Consider the following 19,290-nt stretch of genomic DNA (forward strand, 5'->3'; position numbering starts at 1 on the left):
GGCCAGAACAAGGCTTCTTCTGCCTGGAGTATTAATTCCTTATATTCAAGGTGACAAGTGGAAATATTAGTCATTCAGTCACGTCCAACTCTTTGTGATCTTTTCCAGGGGAATCTTCCCAACCTAGAGATCGTTCCCTGCATTGGAGGCGGATTCTTCACCACTGAGCCACCAGGGAAGCCCATGTTCCCTGATTAAACCATCTTTAATTCATCTTTGTATTCCTAGCAGTACTGAAAATACTACATGGAAGGTAATGATAACCTTTGGGAAGGGAGGAGGCTAAATTATGAGGGATGTGGGAAACCTCAGGAAGCCCCTGTGCAGTAAGCCCACTTGGGGTTCCATTCAGTCAAAAGTCTCAGGAAACTAGTGAGACAAAGGAGCAGTGATGCACACTGGGGAACAGGATTCCCCAAGTTCACTGTAGCCCCAGGTCAAGTAGGCTCTTTAGGAGTAACTCTTGCCAGTTAACATTTTCCAGTCTTAAAGCACACATACTCACTCATACGGCTTCCCAGGTGGCGCTAGTGATAAAGAACCCGCCTGCCAATGCAGGAGACTTAAGAGATGTGGGTTTGATCCCAGGGTCAGGAAGATCCCCTGGAGGAGGGCATGGCAACCCACTCCAGTATTCTTGCCGGGAGAATCCCATGGACAGAGGAGCCTGGTGGGCTACAGTCCACAGGATCGCAAAGAGTCGGACACAACTGAAGCAATTTAGCACAGCACAACACTCACTCACAACCAACAATCCCTGTTAGATTATCTCTACAGTCAGAGATTCAATGGCAGCAGTGGAAATGAGGTCACTCTCATAAGGAAGGGACAACTTTTCATTAGGAAGGGAATGAGATCTGCAAACAGGACAAGGAGGGCAGCACTGTATCTGATGCCCTCCTTGGTCTTTTCAACTCACTCATTGAGTGCCTCCTGGAATCCTTTATTCAGTGATAACTCAGCCGGTTCATTGAGTGCTTCCCCTAAGCAAGGTGTCACAGGAGAAGGCGAGTTGGACAATTTTGTCATGGCCCCCTAGGAGCTTACAGACTGATGGGGAGGGTCAGCTATGTCCCCAAACCGTCACACCCAAAGCGCTCCCTAGTAACCAAGAAGGACACTTGTCACCTGGGGAGATTAAATTGAAAGGTTCAGTTCTGGGTATCCATGTGATGAGTTTGTTTGCTTGTTTGTAGGCTTCCTTTCTCATGACTTAGAACTTAAAAGAAGTCAGAGGAAATCTCCCTGTCCTGTGACAAGAGGAGCCTGAGGTGAATCCAATCGTACTCTTGATACTTTAAAATAATGTCTCCTAGGAAATCACTCTCTGGAAAGGAAGAGTTAAGGAACTTGCTGGAATTCGCAGAAAGCAGCCAACTCCTGAGAGCAGGGTATCTACAAGATAACATAAGAGCTAAGTGGTCTGACAAAACCATATGTGCTCAGCCAGCCTGGCTGCTATAGATTCAGAGGAAATGTTGAGAATGTATTCCCTTTTCCCTCCATCTCCACTCACACTGGGCTAGTCTCCTTGTCAACAAAGTCATTTATAGAAAAGACAACAGGAAGGGCTTCCCTGGTGGTCTCGAGGTAAAGAAGCCACATGCCTGTGCAGGATACAAAGGTTTGATCCCTGATCCTGGAAGATCCCACATGCCTCAGAGCAATTGAGCCCATGTGCCACAACTACTGAGCCCACATGCCCTAGAGCCTGTCCCCTGCAATAAGTCACCCACCCTTGCAACGAGAGAAAGCCCTAGGGCAGCAGTGAAGACACAGCGCAGCCAAAAATAAATTAATTAAATTTAAAAAAAAGACAACAGGCAGGGGACTGACTTCAAGTGGCAGGAACTGTGTGAAGAACGTGGCCCCTGGCTGACACTGAGATTTCAGAGTCCTGGAGTTTCCCAGGGGCACAGTGAAGCGCCTCATGCTCTTTCCATCTGAACATACAGCGTGGGTGGGAGGATCTCGAGCCGGAACTTGGGTACCTGCATGGGAGTCTGTGCTTTGCTGGATCTGGGCTGGACCCTGGGCCAGTCTGGTCCCTCGGCCATCGGCTGCCCTGGGGAGCTCAGGAGGAGACGTCTGATCAGGACATCACAGTGCCTTAAGCCCCTGTGAAGTAGGACCCTTTTGGGTAAGGTCACTGACTGGACTGAGTAAGCAATTTTAGAAGGAACTCCCATGAGGAACTGAGAGAGGCAGGGAAACTTGCCCCATCAGCCAAAGTAGTAGTCCCTGGCAGGACCCAGAGACATGAGCCGCCCACCCAGAGGCACTGAATTGAATGACACTAACTTTCCAGGGCCTGCATCCTTTGGAGAAGGAGGAGTAAGACCTAAACAGAATCCAGAGAGAATCAGCCATCTGGAACTTGCAAAGGATGGTCTGATCAATCCCCAATTGATCAGCAATTGTTCATCACATACCCTGGCCTGGGGACACAGTGTGAATGCAACTGGTTTCGACTGTCAGTAAACAGCAGATCCTAACCAGTCCATCCTAAAGGAAATCTACCCCGAGTATTTATTAGAAGGACTGATGCGGCAGCTGAAGCTCCAATACTTTGGCCACCTGATTCAAAGAGCTGACTCATTGGAAAAGACCCTGATGTTGGGAAAGATTGAGGGCAGGAGGAGAAGGGGGCAACAGAGGATGAGATGCTTAGATGGCATCATTGACTCAGTGGATATGAGTTTGAGCAAACTCTGGGAGACAGTGAAGGTCAGGGAAGCCTGTCATGCTGCAGTCCATGGGATCACGAAGAGTAGGACGCAACCGAGCGACTGAACCACAACAACAAATATTGCACTGCGGTACAACCGACTAACAATGTTGTGATAGTTTCAGGTGGACAGCAAAGGGATTTGGACATACATATACATATATTCATTGTCCCCCAGACTCCCCTTCCATCCAGGCTGCCACATAACGTTGAGAAGAATGCCCTGTGCTATAGAGTAGGACCTGAAGCCTTTTGTAGTTTCTCCAGACACCATATTGCCAAGGCCAGCCCTGCTCTTCCTCACAGTCTCTTGTCCAGAGTGAGGGGATGCTCACCCCACTCCTTTCCTGGCATTTTCGGGTCCTCAGCCCTGCCCTACAATAAATGACCCTTCCCACCAAAGCCCACAAGTCCCCCAAAAGCAGCCCAGTGTGCAGCCTGGAGCATACACAGCCCACAGAGAACTGGACCATGTTTCTCTCCCTCCTCTTGCCTGGCCGTTCCCCTGAGTGTGGAGAGGAAAGGGAGACGACAGCTTCATGACAGTTTATATCTGCCTCGGCACTGCCATATTCCATCTTAAATTGTGGACATTTGCAAAAACTCCTTGAGGACAGCCATCATGTCTTGTGTAGTTGTGTTACCCTTCCTCTGTGCATACACACACATACACACAAAAACACACATCAAAATGGGTACCTGGTCTGTAGAATGAATGATAAGATATCACCTTACCTGACCTGACCTGACCTAAACTTTCTCACCCCAACCTGTCATCAGCTCTGACTTCATCTTCCTAGAATTCCTGCATTTTCAGAGGAATTTGAAAAGCCCTCAAGAAACACTTCAAAATTGTCCTATTGGAGAAATTGGAGTATCTTTTCAGAAATTAGCCTCCAGGGTATTTCTGGTGAGACCCAGATGACCTGTTTGTGGTTATGGGGGGAACTCCCATCACCTGCCTGTCCCAAAACTAACTTCATAAAAGGGTCAGAGTTCCTCAGAAAAGCAGGTGGGCCCTGCTCTGACACAAGACCAAGAGGTAAGGTGTACACTGTGCCTTCATGGCAGGAGCTGAGCTTCTCCAAGAGGGTAAAACCCCTGACTGGGCCCAGAACCACTCTCCCACTCTAAGAGTCTGGGGGTCCTATTTGTTGCTGAAGAGTTCATTCTGGGCTGGACATTGTGCTTCTGATGAATCTCTGCTTTTCATGCAAGGAGATTCTTTTCTAAGGAAACACTTCCCTGTTAGAGGAAGCTAGCACAAGATGGAAACAATGAGAGTGGCACGGTGTGATCACTCCTTACTTTCATGCATTTGGTCAACAAACATTTGTGGAGCACCATTATGTGTCAGGCACAGAGGTCAAAGCTGTAATAATTCCAAGCCTGCAACAGGTACATTAATAGTAAGGGACTAAATGGATGGCATCACCGGCTCAATGGACATGAGTTTGAGCAAGCTCCAGGAGTTGGTGATGGGCAGGGGAACCTGGTGTGCTGCAGTCCATGGAGTCACAAAGAGTTGGACATGACTGAGCAACTGAATTGAACTGAAATGTCCATCAACAGATGAATGGATAGAGAAGATGTGGTACGTATGTACAATGGAATATTTCTTGGCCATAAAAAGGAAGGACACTGAGTCATTTGTAGAGATGTGGATGAACTTAGAGTTTGTCATATGTGGTGAAGTCAGAAAGAAAAATACAGTATGTTAACACATATATGTGAAATCTAGAAAAAATGGTATGTACATGCTAAGTTGCTTCAGTTGTGTCCAATTCTTTGAAAACCTATGAACCGTAACCCACCAGGCTCCTCTGTCTATGGGATTCTCCAGGCAAGAAAACTATAGTTGGTTTCCATGCCCTCCTTCAGGGGGTCTTCCCGACCCAGGAATGGAACCCATGTCTCTTATGTCTCCTGCATTGACAAGCAGGTTCTTTCCCCTAGCACCACCTGGGAAGCCCATAGAAAAAAAATGGTGTAGATGACCTTATTTGTAAGGAAAAAATGGAAATACAGATGTAGAGAACAGACATGTGGACATGGGGGAAAATGGGAGGATGGGATGAACTGGGAGAGTAGAATTGACATATATACACTATCATGTGTAAAATAGATAGCTAGTGGGAAGCTGCCCTATAGCACAGGGAGCTTAGCTCAGTGCTTTGTGATGACCTAGAGGGATAGTGTGAGGGGGACAGGGTGAGATAGGCCCAAGAGGGAAGGGATACATGTATACATATAGCTGACTCACTTCATTGTACAACAGAAACTAAAGAACACAGTAAAGCAATTATGCATGTGTTAGTCACTCAGTTGTGCCCAACTTTTTGCAACCTCATGGATTGTAGCCCACTGGGCTCCTCTGTCCATGGGATTCTCCAGGCAAGAATACTGGAGTGGGTTGCCATTCCCTTCTCCAGGAGATCTTCCCAACCCAGGGATCGAACCTGCATTGCAGCCAGATTCTTTACCATCTGAGTCACCAGGGAAGCTCCAAAAGCAATTATACTCCAATAATAAAAAGAAAAAATAGTAAGGGAGACAAGCAAATAAAACACAATGAAGGAGGTCTGCAGAGGGTGTTAGAGGCACATCATAGATAAGAAGGGTACCCACCACCCAACTTGGGAAGAGACTTGTCATGGAGGAGGCAAAGCATGAGCCTTAAGGACTAGGGTTTGGCCAAACTCCAAATAGGAGAAGGAGGTTTCAGGCCAGAAAGAACAGGTTGTACCAAAGCCCAGAAAGGTCATTACATTCAAGGGACTGGAAACAGTTTGGAAGGGCTGAAGCGTGGGCTCAGAGAGGAAATTGGAAGACTCCATGATGGGACTTGTCCGCCCTGCTCAGGAGCGAGGACTCATCCACAGAAGGGATGGGAAGCCAATGACAGGATTGAAACAAGGGCTTGGGTCCCAGATTTGTTTTTTGATCTCTGTGGCTGGTGTGTGGGGAATGGATGGATGGAATTTCCACGGCAGCAAGTGAACCAATTAGGACATGATTGAAATAACCTAGGTGAGAAGGGAGAAAGACTTGAACTGTAATGAGGTATGGGGATGAAGAGACATCTACAGACCCCAGGCATTTAGGAAGCACCAAGAAAGACCCTTTCTATGAACAGATGGTGGGTCATGAATGGAGGGATGGGTGAGTCCTTGGGTGGTGATGACTGGGATACTTTCTGATTGAATGCCTTTTCCAGTGAGAGAGGAAGTGGGGAAGGGGAGTGGAGGGCTTCCTCTTTTCGTTCTAAATATTTTTGAATTATTTGAAAATCTTAAAATGAGCATATGTATTAACAAAGGGCTTCCTAGTTGGTGCTAATGGTAAAGAACCCGTCTGCCAAGGCAGGAGATGTAAAAGATGCAGGTTCGATCCCTGTGTTGGGAAGATTCCCTGGAGAAGGGAATGGCAACCCACTCCAGTATTCTTGCCTGGAGAATTCCATGGACAGAGGAGCCTGGCAGGCTATAGTCCACAGGTTGCAAAGAGTCAGACATGACTGAAGCGACTTAACACACACGTATATTAACAAAAAGCCCAAGAAAGATATTGGGTTTTTTAAATATTTATTTATTTATTTTTGGCTATATTGGTTCTTAGTTGTCACACGTGGGCTCTCCAGTTGTGGTGTCCAGGCTCACTAGCTGCAAGGCATGTGGAATCTTAGCTCCCAGATCAGGGATCAAACCCACATACCCTGCGTTGGAAGGCAGATTCTTAACCACCGGACCACCAGGGAAGTCCCAAGGATATTGGGACTAGTTCTAGCATATAACTTTCTGCCTGCGCACATCATCAATTAACTTTGATCATTTCTAGAACTACCATGTCAAACATCACTCTATGAAAACCTAATTTGAAACACGGTTTCTATGTGACAGTTCCACTGATGCTTTAAAGGGAGATGTTGAAAGATTTTCTAGCCTTCTAATATTAGGGCGGGAAAGAAACTCCAAGTCAGAGGTTGGTGAATTCTGTAATATCTATCCACTGTATTGAAGTTTGGGCAGAATTGTTATAACACCTTTACACAATCAGACATCCTTGTTCAGTAATTAGGGGAGATAATCAACTAGAGTTTGGGTAGTAGACTTAACCAGGACACCCAATAAATCCTGAGTGACCTTGCTGAGAACTTCCTCTCCCAGAAAATAGAAAACTCAGTTCTAGCCAGTTCGGAGAAAATGAGTCAAGAAGTGAAATTAAGTAAGCCATAGAAGGAAGTGGCCAAATCACCTTTGATTATGTAACAACCAGCGGGTAGAATACACAACAGGGAGTTTAGGAGACATGCGTTTTATCACAGATTTTAGGAGAGAAGTATTTTTTTAGCATCATTTTTTTAAAAAGGCGTAAGATTCTGGGGGTAGAAACCCTAAAGGGATTGTTCTGACAGTGCTATAGCAAAGTCTTAAGGAAAAAGGATAGGACAGAGGAAATCATGGAACACAGAGGCTAGAGCAGGTGAGAAAGTGAAGAACAATAAGGAAGATACTCAGAAAAGGGAAGAGAGAGAACTGAGAACCCAGCTGGAAAGTCCCTGTCTGCGCTAAGAGAAGGAGAAAGACACAAACTCACACAACTTGTCACAGGTGGGAAAAGGAGGGAAGAGTCTACCCTAACCCTACTAGGCCAGTGTAGAAACACTTAGGGGCAAACACGTGATCCACCAAGATGACATCGTTTAGAATATAACCGGATTATTGAGAAAGGAGCCAAAAGATCGACACCATGGACATCACAGGAATGGGGCAAGAAGTGTTCGCAACAATAAATTAAGTGGTTAAAAAACAAGGATCTGGTTTGGGTGCAGCAAACCCATATCTGAGTCATGATTTCAACACTTACTAGTTGTTTGGTCTTAGATAAATTACTTCTGACAGCCTCAGTTTCCCTATAGGTGAAATGGATCAGTACTATTTACCTTAAAGTTCAAAGGTAAATAGTGAAGACTAAATAAGATAATGAGATAAAGGTGCCTGGTACTTCAGTTCAGTTCAGTTCAGGTGCTTGTCGTGTCCAACTCTTTGCAACCCCATGGACTGCAGCACGCCAAGCTTCCCTGTCCATCACCAGCTCCCAGAGCTTACTCAAACTCATGTCCATCAAGTTGGTGATGCCATCCAACCATCTCATCCTCTGTAGGTGCCCAATAAAGGACAGCTTTTCCCCCCCTTTTTTCACAATGACTTTTAATTTTTGAGTTATAGTTGCTATGCAATATTATATGTTACAGGTGTACAATAGACTGTTGCAATTTTTGAAGATTGTACCCCATTTATGGGCTTCTCTGGTGGCTCAGTGGTAAAGAATCCACCCGCGATGTGGGAGACTCAGGTTTGATCCCTGGGTCAGGAAGAGCCCCTGGAGCAGGAAATGGCAACCCACTCCAGTATTCTTGCCTGGGAAACCCCAGGACAGAGGAGCCTGGCGGTCTATAGTCCATGGTATGGCAAAAGAGTCAGACATGACTGAGTGACTAAATGACAACAATAACTCCGTTTATGGTTATTTATAAAATATTGGCTACATTCTCTGTGTTGTACAATATATCTTTGCAGCATATTTTATATCTAATAATTTGTACCTCTTACTTCCCCACCCTTATACTGTCCCTTCCCCTTCATCTCTCCTCACTGGTAACCATTATTTTGTTCTCTATATCTGTGAGTCCACTTCTTTTTTGCTATATTCACTAGTTTGCTTTTTTTTTGGCCACACCATGCATCATGCATGATCTTAGTTTACTGACTAGGGATCAATCCCATGCCCTCTGCAGTTGAAGTGTGGAATCTTAATCACTCGGCCACCCAGGAAGTCCCAGATTCCACATTTAATTGATTGTAAACAGTATTTGCCTTTCTCTATCTGACTTATTTCACTAAGCATTCAGTTCAGTTCAGTCACTCAGTCGTGTCTGACTCTGCGACCCCATGGACCGCAGCATGCCAGGCCTCCCTGTCCATCACCAACTCCCAGGGCTTGCTCAAACTCATGTCCACTGAGTAGGTGATGCCATCCAACCATCTCATCCTCTGTTGTCCCCTTCTCCTCCTGCCTTCAATCTTTCCCACTATCAGGGTCTTTTCAAATGAGTCAGTTCTTCGCATCACGTGGCCAAAGTATTGGAGTCTCAGCTTCAACATCAGTCCTTCCAATGAGCACCCAGGACTGATCTCCTTTAGGATTGACTGATTGGATCTCCTTGAAGTCCAAGGGACTCTCGAGAGTCTTCACCAACACCACAGTTCAAAAGCATCAATTCTTTGGCACTCAGCTTTCTTTATAGTCCAACTCTCACATCCATACATGACTACTGGAAAAACCATAGCCTTGACAAGACGGACTTTGTTGACAAAGTAATGTCTCTGCTTTTAAATATGCTGTCTAGGTTGGTCATAACTTTCCTTCCAAGGAGTAAGTGTCTTTTAATTTCATGGCTGCAGTCACCATCTGCAGTGATTTTGGAGCCCCAAAAATAAAGTCAGCCACTGTTTCCACTGTTTCCCCATCTATTTGCCATGAAGTGATGGGACCGGATGCCATGATCTTAGTTTTCTGAATGTTGAGTTTTAAGCCAACTTTTTCACTCTCCTCTTTCACTTTCATCAAGAGGCTCTTTAGTTTTTCTTTACTTTCTGCCATAAAGGTGGTGTCATCTGCATGTCTGAGGTTATTGATATTTCTCCCGGCAATCTTGATTCCAGCTTGTGCTTCCTCCAGCCCAGCGTTACTCATGATATACTCTGCATATAAGTTAAACAAGCAGGGTGACAATATACAGCCTTGATGTACTCCTTTTCCTATTTGGAACCAGTTTGTTGTTCCATGTCCAGTTCTAACTGTTGCTTCCTGACCTGCATACAGATTTCTCAAGAAGCAGGTCAGGTAGTCTGGTATCCCCATCTCTTTCAGAATTTTCCATAGTTTGTTGTTATCCACACAGTCAAAGGCTTTGGCATAGTCAATAAAGCAGAAGTAGATGTTTTTGTGGAACTCTCTTGCTTTTTCTATGATCCAGCAGATGTTGGCAATTTGATCTCTGGTTCCTCTGCCTTTTTTAAATCCAACTTGAACATCTGGAAGTTCACAGTTCACGTACTAAGCATAATACCCTCTAAATCCATGCATGTTGTTGCAAATGGCAAAATTTCATTCTTTTTATGGCTGAGTAATATTCTATTGTGTACATGCACCACATCTTCAGTATCCATTCATCTGCTGATGGACCCTTAGGTTGCTTCCACATCTCGGCAACTGTAAATAATGCAGCTAATGAACACAGAGGCTGTGTTCATTTTGAATTACTGAGGCTGTGTATCTTTTCAAATTAGTGTTTTGTTCTTTTTAGATATACAAGAGTGGAATTGCTGGGTCATATGGCAGTTTTATTTTTAGTTTTTTAAGAAACCACACTGTTTTCTGTAGTGGCTAAACCAGTTTACATTCCCACCAATAGTGTGGTAAAAGTGTCCCCATTTCTCCCTATCATTGCCAACATTTGTTATTTGTTTTCTCTTTGGTGATACCATTCTGACCCATGTGAGGTGATATCTCACTGTGGTTCTGATTTTCATTTCTCTGATGATGAAGTGTGTTGCCTGTTGGCCATCTGTATTCCCTCTTTGGAAAAATATCTCTTCAGATCTCCTGCCCACATTTTAATTCAGTTGTTTTTTTTTTTGGACCTTGAGTTGTATGAGAAAGGGCAGCTTTTTTTAAAGTACCATCTCTAAATTTGCATACAATAAAAATGGTATAATACAATGGTATATGACAGGGACATGCATCCTTCAGTCTACAGGTCATACCCAGTTAAGCCCATCTGTTTACATATTACCCATGGCTGCTTTCTCACAACAGGGGTAGAGATGAGTAGTGCAACAAAGCCTAAAATACTTGCTACCTGGCTCTTCCTACAGAATGTTTCCAGACCCCTGGTATAAGTTGTATCAGAGTCTTATGTTTATGGCCACCTCTCCTATACCCATTATGTGTGCAAAGAGATATAGAACACAAAATCCTTGGTATCCATCTCATGCACCCATGGTTTTTCTGCTAGATCTAAAGGAAGGGAAAGTTGTCACTGGGTTCTCAGAGGTGAAATAAGATCTCAGCCTATAGGGATAGTCCACTGGAGACCATATACCTCACTGAATTGAGCCTCCTGGTTAAATATCTAAGCCCTCCTTGTTCTAGATCTGGAGAGAGGATGGAACATTCCTGGAGTCTGTCCCCTCTCTGAGTACTTGGGCTCAAGGGGGCAGGAAGCAGACCCAACTAAGATGATGCTCTGAGAAAAACAGAGGTCTCGAAACTAAAAATCAGACTTCCCAATCCCAAATAGTATCCAGCGCAGAAGGGAAAAAAGTCATGTATCCATGATGACAGATGTGGCTATACAGGATATTGTTTACACTTTCAGATACCAGAAAGACCTACAGAAATAATGGAAGGAAAATGACGGACTCTTAGGAACAATGTTAGGAAGTCAATGCTGAGGATGAGAAGGGACTTGGGGAAGATGGTAGGGTTGGTCATGCCCTCCAACATAGAGCAGATATCACTACATGTATCATGACGATATAAGAACTAACCCATGATTATTTTGCCTGTCTTCTTGTTTAAACTGAGTGAAGACCATTTGGGTGAGACCAACCTTAATAAGAGAGGCTAGATGCCCAAGATGAGGCATAAGATGGTACCAAGGCACACGCTGCTCTGAGTAAGGCCAGGGTCCTGTCTCAGAGGAATGACTCGGCAGGGTAGCGGGCAACTTTGAGCTGAAAAGAGCTTGGGTGACTCAACAGCTGAAGAATCCCCCAAGAGCCGAAGCTCCCTATGACATCCAGGATTGCCAATCTCCCACTTCTTCTTGGTCGATTCCCAGGTTGTCTGCATCTCCATCCTCATCGTCATCACTCTTCCAGGCCCTCCCTCTGTGCAACTACATCTGTAATGAGATATTTTCTGCTTTTTGGGGACCGGAAGGAAGTGCTGAGGCCTGAGTCGTTCCCTTGGAAAGACGGTTTTTAATACAGGCGTTGTGCAATCTGTGTGCTTGACACAATAAGAGGTTTCACTTCCTGAGATGGACAGGATACTGCCAGGTTTTGTGTCCAGGCCATAGGGTCGGGATGAGACAGGGCAGAACTGTAGAGATTACTACGTCAAGAGACATTGCCCCACGGCCCCAAAATTTCCCTTGAGCAGAAAGAATGAGTGCTCATGCACCCTGGATACTGGTGGATGAAGAAGATGGAGGAGTAGTTTCATTCCTGACCTCTATCTTAAGTCCCAGAAACAGAACGGATTCATTCAGAAATGATGCTTGAGTCCCTTATTTACTTCTCTTACTGCCACCGGTTTTCATCTTCCTTCACTCGGCTTCTAATCACATCACCAATTCTGATTCTCTGTCAGGAGAACCCACAGAGCTACCAGGTTCCCAGCATAAAGAGTCTGAGGAAGGTGAGACTTCAGGACCAAGGGTTCATTTCCAGAGTGGATCCTATGATGGCAAAACAGAGTCTGCAGAACCAGACCTCCAGTTTCATAAAACTTAGGGCTTAGACTTAGGAAATGACTACAGAGCCCCAAACCCACAAGAAAGGGATGTATTGAACAGGTTGAAACTTTTAGAGTCCATGTGGAACATACAACATTCTGAAGATGGATTTCCTGCATCTGCCTTCCTCATATCAAGATTTGTTGTGATTGTTGTTTAGTCACTAAGTCATGTCTGACTCTTTTGTGACCCCAAGGACACTGTACCCCTCCAGACTCCTCTGTCCATGGGATTTCCCAGGGAAGAATACTGGAATGGGTTGCCATTTCCTCCTCCAGGGAATCTTCTCAAACCAAGGATCAAACCCATGTCTCCTGCATTGGCAGGCAGATTCTTTACCCCTGAGCCATCTGGGAGGCTCAATATCAAGGGGGCCCAATCAGAAGGCTGGCTGGTGAAACCATTATATGATCCTTGCCCACAAGAAAGTCTATTTCCCTCCTGCCTGTGAAAGTCAAAAACTCTCTCCCATGAACCATGCTGAGCAAGCCCAGGACTTGGCACAAGCCCTTATTTGAGTGAAAATACTGTTAAATTCCTGCTCACTCGTTCAAGCAGCAAAGTTTTACTGCCAGAACTTGCACATCACATGGTGTGCTTGTCCCGGCTCTAAGAGTTCACAAACTCCTAAGGGAACCTGGTAAGCAAGCCAGGTTCCGATTCGGTGCTATAATAAGTGCTATAGAGTTTCCCTGGTGGCTCAGTGGTAATTTTGCCTGCCACTGCATAAGACACGGGTTCAATCCCTGATCCAGGAAGATCCCACATGACACGGAGCAACTGAATCCATGAGCCACAACTATTGAACCTGTGCTCTAGAGCCTGGGAACTGCAAATACTGAGCCAGTGTGCTGCAACTACTTAAGCCCAAGTTCTCTAGAGCCTGTGCTCTGCAACAGGAGAAGTCAGTGCACCAAATCTAGAGAACAGTTCCTGCTTGACAAAGCTAAAGAAAGCCCATGCACAGCAATGAAGATTCAACACAACCAAAAATAAACACATAATAAAATTATTTTTTAAATGTGCTATAATATAGGTGACAAAGGGGGTAGAGAAGGAATTGTTCCTAAACTCCATGCACCAGTTTTGACCTGATTATTTATTCATTCATTCTTCCAGGGATACCCTGGGACGGTCTCCAGGCAGGCATGCTTCTGGTATCTGAGTTAAACAAAGTCTGGTGCATTTCTGTACCCTAATAACAAAATACCTAAAAGGGAAATAAAGAAAACAGTGCCATTTACAATAGCATCAAAAATAACAAAATACTTAGAAATAAATTTCTAAGAAGGCGAAAAGACTTGTACACTGAAAATTATAACACATTGATGAAAGAAATCAAAGACATGAGTAAAGGGAAAGATATCCCATGTTTCGGACTAGAATAACTAATATTTTTTTCTTTTTTAAAATGTATTTTATTTTTAATTAGAGGATAATTACTTTACAGTATTGTGATGGTTTCTGCTATACATCAGTGTGAATCAGCCATAGGTATACATATGTCCCCTTCCTCTTGAACTTCCCTCCCACCTCCATCCCCATCACACCTCTCTAGGTTGTCCATACTACCTAAAGCCACCTATAAATTCACCACAATTCCTATCAAAATTCCAACAGCATATTTCACAGAAATAGAAAAACAACTCAAAAACTTGTATGGAATCACCAAAGACATTGAATAGCCAAAAAAATCTTAAAAACAACAAAGCTGAAGATATCACATTTTCTGATTTCAGACTATATTACAAAGATATATATCTCAATTTAGAGATATATAACATGTATATAAAAGAATATTATTTAGCCATAAGAAAAAAGAAGAAAATCCTACCTTTGTGACAACACAGATGAACTTGAGGGGCATTATGCAAAGTGAAATACGTCAGAGAAATACAAAAGCTATAGATCTCACCTATACATGAAATCTTAAAAAAATTAAATAAAAGCAAAGCTCATAGGAACAGAGAAAAGAATAGCAGTTGCCAAGGTCTAGGGGGTGAGAGAAATGGGAGATGTTGGTCAAAGAGTATGTATGATACTTTCAGTTTTAAGATAGCTAGGTTCTGGGAATCTAATGTACAGTCTAGTGATTATTGTGAACTATACTGTATTACATATCATGTGGGCTTCCCTGGTGGTTCAGGTGGTAAAGAATCCACCTGTAATGTGGGAGACCTGGGTTCGATCCCTGGGTAGGGAAGATCCCCTGCAGAAAGAAATGGCAACCCACTCCAGTATTCTTGCCTGGGAAATCCCATGAACAGAGGAGCCTGATGGGCTACAGTCCATAGGGTTACACAACTGAGCAATTAACACTGCACTGCACTGTATCATATAGCTGAAAGTTGCTAAGAAAGTAAATCATAAATGTTCTCAACACCATGTGTATATATATATATATATACACACACACTTACAGTACATATATATATGTGTAAGTTTATGAATGGTTAAACTTTTTGCTATATGTATATATAAATATACACACATATACATATAAAATCATCAACTTGTATACCTTGTGCTGTACTTAGTTGCTCAGTCATGTCTGACTCTTTGCGACCCCATGGACTGTACCCCACCAGGCTCTTCTGTCCATGGAATTTTCCAGGCAAGAATACTGGAGTGAGTTGCCATTTCCTTCTCCGGAGGATCTTCCCAATCCAAGGATCAAAACTACATCTCCTACACCTCCTGAATTGCAGGCGGATTCTTTACCTCTGAGCCATCGGCGAAGCCCCTGTTGAACACCTTAAACTTATACAATGTTAATGTAAATTGCATTGCAATAAAGCTAGAGGAAAAAAAGGTCTAATAACTCTTGGAGCTACCAACAGATATAGTCTCAGCTGAATATTCTTATTTTGAAATTTTTTGCTTTTCAGACTTAAGAGAAAAGAAAAAAAATTGTTAGTTAAAAACCGTCTCTGCAGTTTTTTTGTAGCCCCACCATGAGGCATGCGGGATCTTAGTTCCCCAACCAAGGATCGAACCTAACCCTGCTGCAGTGGAAGCACAGAGTCTTAATCACTGGACCTCCAGAAAAGACCCCAACATCTCTGCATTTTTAAAATAGAATGTGATTATGAAACTTATTCACAATCTTTTCAAACAGGTTCTCAATCCAGGCTCATTTCACTGTCCATCAAATATTGATGTCGATTTCATACGCAATCAGCTAGGATACTAGCACCTGGTCAGAATGGGTTGGATGAGCTTGTCTCCAACGTTTCCTCAGCTCCATCTGAAGCCTGCACCCCTGCACAACTGTGTTTTCCCTGCCTCATCCTAGCAAGATCAAATGTCTCCCCAGAGGCTTCAGTAATTGACCCAGAGCCTCCAAGGTAGAAAACAGCATGATGGGTTCGGAATTCGTAAGGTTACTTTCACTTCCCTATGCTCACTTATCCATCCCCAAGTGAGAAGTTTCCTAAACTTAAGTGCAAGGAGTGAGTGAGGGAGCATTTTCGTGTTGTGTGCCTCTGTGTGTCCTCCACTTTGTCCCCAGAGATGTGAAATTAAAACAACCTTCTAACCTAGGAAAACCCACTATTTTGGTGTGACATCACCTGCACAATAGTTGTCAGAAAAACCAACATATATTTGCATAATGACACATTTTCAAGAATGTGTCACGGTTTGCTACCACTTTCCTTCCCAAGGACTGGAGTTATTTCTCTCCCAGAAGTTACCATTAATCCTCTTTTTTTTTTTTAACTTGGTTGTGAAATAACCAAAGGGGAAATCTCTCAGCTCTCCACTTCTGCTTTTGAAGGCCATAAAATAGTGTAGGAGAAAGCAGCAGACAGTATACCCGCTTGGAGGCACAGCAAGCCACCCAGGGATTCTATTCTCTCCAGCCAACCTTCATTGCCCAGGTACCACTTTAATTCTTCCTTCTGACTAGGTCTTAAGGGAGTCTCTCTCTCGCTCTTTTTGTGTCTTCCTCCCTCTCTCTTCTCTTCCCTCTCTGCCTGACAGCTGGGCTTTCTGCAAAACTGTCAGCTGTGTTATAATGCCATAACTTGCAAAATAATAGGGGAATTAATACCACTTCTCTAGCAGCTGGCATCTGAGAGCTCGGGATCCTACCTCTGCCCCAGATCACCTAAGAAACCCGCTCCTGGTGTGGGCTTGGTTTAGCAAATCCTTTTTTCTGGACCCCTGTGGCTCAGCTGGTAAAGAATCCACCTGCAATGCAGGAGACCTGGGTTCGATCCCTGGGTTGGGAAAATCCCCTGGAGAAGGGAAAGGCTACCCACTCCAGTATTCTGGCCTTGAGAATTGCGAAGAGTCAGACACAGCTTAGTGACTTTCACTTACTCTGAACCCAAAGGATGACTCTCATGCATTCACTCACTCATTCAAAAATGGCTTCTTTGCCTGCCTGCCAGGTACAAGATGCTGAGGGCAATTCACATGTAAAGAAGGCAGCCCTCATGGGGACTGGCATGGCAAGTGGTCACTCATTTTTCTCCTCTTTGCACAGGTTTCTGAAGCAGCCATGGCAACCGTACCTGAACCCATCAATGAAATGATGGCTTACTACAGGTCAGTGGGAAAATTGATACAAATTGTGTAAGCAGGGCTTTCCTCTTAAGAGTGGATTTTTATATGTGCTTAGGGATCAGATTTGTCTCCCAAACTGCCTCTTACAGTGGCAAGCAGGGGTCCAAGTCAACCTGGTTTAAGGACTGATGTCCCACTGCAAGTCCATCCATGGTACCCCTAGTCCACCCAGATGCTGCTTCAGGGGCTTCCAGCAGATGGAAACAGGAAAGAAAGATTCCAAGTGGACAACCCAGGGGATCCCTTGGCAGATTTGGCTTAACTGAGAAGGAAAGCTCAGATTTTCACCGGGCTGGAAGTTAGGTCTTAGGATACAACAGAGAGCTCAGAGAGCAATGGGTACCTGCCCTCCTCCTGTGCTGTCCCATGTATATTACCATGGCAAATGCCTGCTTCAGGCAGCCCTAAGGAACATGTTGTTTGCAGTTTCCTATTGCCCAGCTTCCCAGGTGGCTCAGTGGGTAAAGAATCTGCCTGCAATGCAGGAGACACAGCAGACATGGGTTCGATCCCTTTGTCCAGAAGATGCCCTGGATGAGGGCGTGACAATACTCCAGTATTCTTGCCTGGAGAATCCCAAGTACAGAGGAGCCTGGTGGGCTACAGTCCACAGGATCGCAAAGAGTCAGACACAACTGAAGCAACTTAGCACACATGCATTGATGGTGAAGATTATCAACAGGGAAGAAAAGCTAATCTTGTCCAAGAGATGTAATTGAGCAATTTCTCTGTTTTTATTACAGTGACGAGAATGAGCTGTTATTTGAGGCTGATGGCCCCAAACAGATGAAGGTGAGTCCATGGGCTTTGATCCCAACATGTTGAGGGGCTCTGACACAGGAAAAATTCAAGGGAAGTGTTCTGGGCTGGCTTGTTCCTATGGAATTTTGTGATGGAATGACTTTCTCCTCTTCCAGTGAGACAAATGGAAGCTGGCCACTCCGCAACTTCCACCCCACCAGTGTTTCACTGAGGCTTGGTGATGCTGGCCATGCTTGCAGAGGCTTTTAGAAGGGGAATTTTAGTAGAGATAGTGCTTGCTGTCTCGTGTTAGGAAGACAATTCAGGCTTCCAAGCAAATTTAATTCTTCTTTTAGGAGAGGTGTTCAGCTCTAAAAGTGATGACGCTACATTAATCACTTAAACTGAACTTGACCCAGAGAAGATGACCTTGAGAATGAACATGTCCACCTCCTGTAAGGGTGGGATTGTTTTTTGCTCCCTGAAGTGGAGCTTAAGGACAAGGACAACAAGTCATGATGTAAACAAAAAGTTGAGTTTGGGAGTTACGAGAAAATTATTCACTTGCCTTTGGATCTTGAGCAAGTCGTTTTACCCCTTTGATCCTCGTCTGAATAATAAGGGTCATAAGCAGGATGATGTCCGAGACCCTAGCATCCTGCAACCCTTAGCTCTGAGATATTACCAGCAGGAGCTAAGTTTATCTAGCAGAGGAGTGTTTCTTTGTCTGTGTGTGTGCTCACTCACTCAGTAGTGTCCGAAGCTTTGTGACCCGGAGAGCATTGTTGACCCTCCAGCTCTCCCTCCTCTTCTGTAAGTGTAATAGCTTCTGTAATCTAATAAGTCTCTCAGGTAATCCAGGCATCAGCCTAGCTAGTGCAGTTGTACCAATTAGCAGGCAGCTGTTCTCTCTGATGTTTTTAGTTCGTGAAAACCTCCTCCAGCCTTATCAAGCATTCCTGTCTTGCTAAAAGTTCCTTCCTTTAAAGGTTTTAAAACCAGCATAACTGGTTTTCTCCAGCCCTAGATGGAGCCCGGTTTCTCTGTTCAGCCCTCCCTCCCACAGTCTCTGGCAGCATTCTGGCTCTCTCTCATGGGGCCTCTGCTCTGGGCAGAATGTCCCTCCCACCCAGCTTTCCTCTGTGTTGTTACAGGTCTCTTGAGCTGTCCTTCAAACTTTTAAACCATTATCATGCCTTGCAAGCAACTTCAGTTAAGGCTTAATGCAGTTAGTTAAACAGTTTCTCTGAATTGAGGAAGTATTTCATAATAGTAGCCACTTTTTCGCAGGATGCTTATGAGAAAGCATTTGAGAAAAAGATTGTATAGAACATTGTTGATTGGGCAGAGACATATTGAAAATCTGATCATCATGGCCATGAAAAAATGAAATATATAACGTTGGTGTATTAGGCTTCCACAAAGATAGTGTGAGAAGGTATACGTTTATGGTTGGGTGGAGCATGTGTAAGAAAAGATAAGGTAAGAATGGATTTATTCTAGAAGAATGTGGTATAATGCATTAGAAAGTTTACCTTATGGTTTAGGGTCTGCCTCTCACTGGCCACCATGTTTTTGGATAAGCCACTTAACCTCTCTGGGCTGCAGAGAGATGAAAGTTTATCTTTAGAAGCTCTGTTATCTCTTCCTTGGGCTTCCCAGG

General features: G+C 44.2%; 1 protein-coding gene and 1 long non-coding RNA gene across 14 annotated transcripts in view; both read left to right on the forward strand.

The window, feature by feature from the left end:
- The window catches only part of IL1B (interleukin 1 beta), a 36,707-nt gene that overhangs the window by 12,316 nt on the left and 5,101 nt on the right, over positions 1 to 19,290 (forward strand). For 6 of the 13 annotated variants that reach the window (XM_081593530.1, XM_081593529.1, XM_081593528.1 and 3 more), the window contains 3 exons: positions 109 to 253; positions 16,807 to 16,868; positions 17,630 to 17,678. In XM_081593530.1, coding sequence (XP_081449656.1) covers positions 16,822 to 16,868; positions 17,630 to 17,678 — 96 coding nt within the window. In that variant the 5' untranslated portion in view covers positions 109 to 253; positions 16,807 to 16,821. Of the gene's footprint in view, positions 1 to 108; positions 254 to 1,196; positions 1,272 to 15,072; positions 16,196 to 16,806; positions 16,869 to 17,629; positions 17,679 to 19,290 lie in introns of those variants that run through there. The other 7 variants (XM_081593536.1, XM_081593533.1, XM_081593531.1 and 4 more) reach the window with 3 other exon arrangements.
- Positions 109 to 13,521, forward strand: LOC145546500 (uncharacterized). The gene is made up of 2 exons (XR_014082977.1): positions 109 to 589; positions 12,593 to 13,521. It is a non-coding gene; the product is annotated as an uncharacterized LOC145546500 (long non-coding RNA).

This window comes from Giraffa tippelskirchi, chromosome 4 (genome assembly GCF_054371585.1).
Source record: "Giraffa tippelskirchi isolate mGirTip1 chromosome 4, T2T-mGirTip1v1.2.pri, whole genome shotgun sequence".
Classification (NCBI taxonomy): domain Eukaryota; kingdom Metazoa; phylum Chordata; class Mammalia; order Artiodactyla; family Giraffidae; genus Giraffa; species Giraffa tippelskirchi.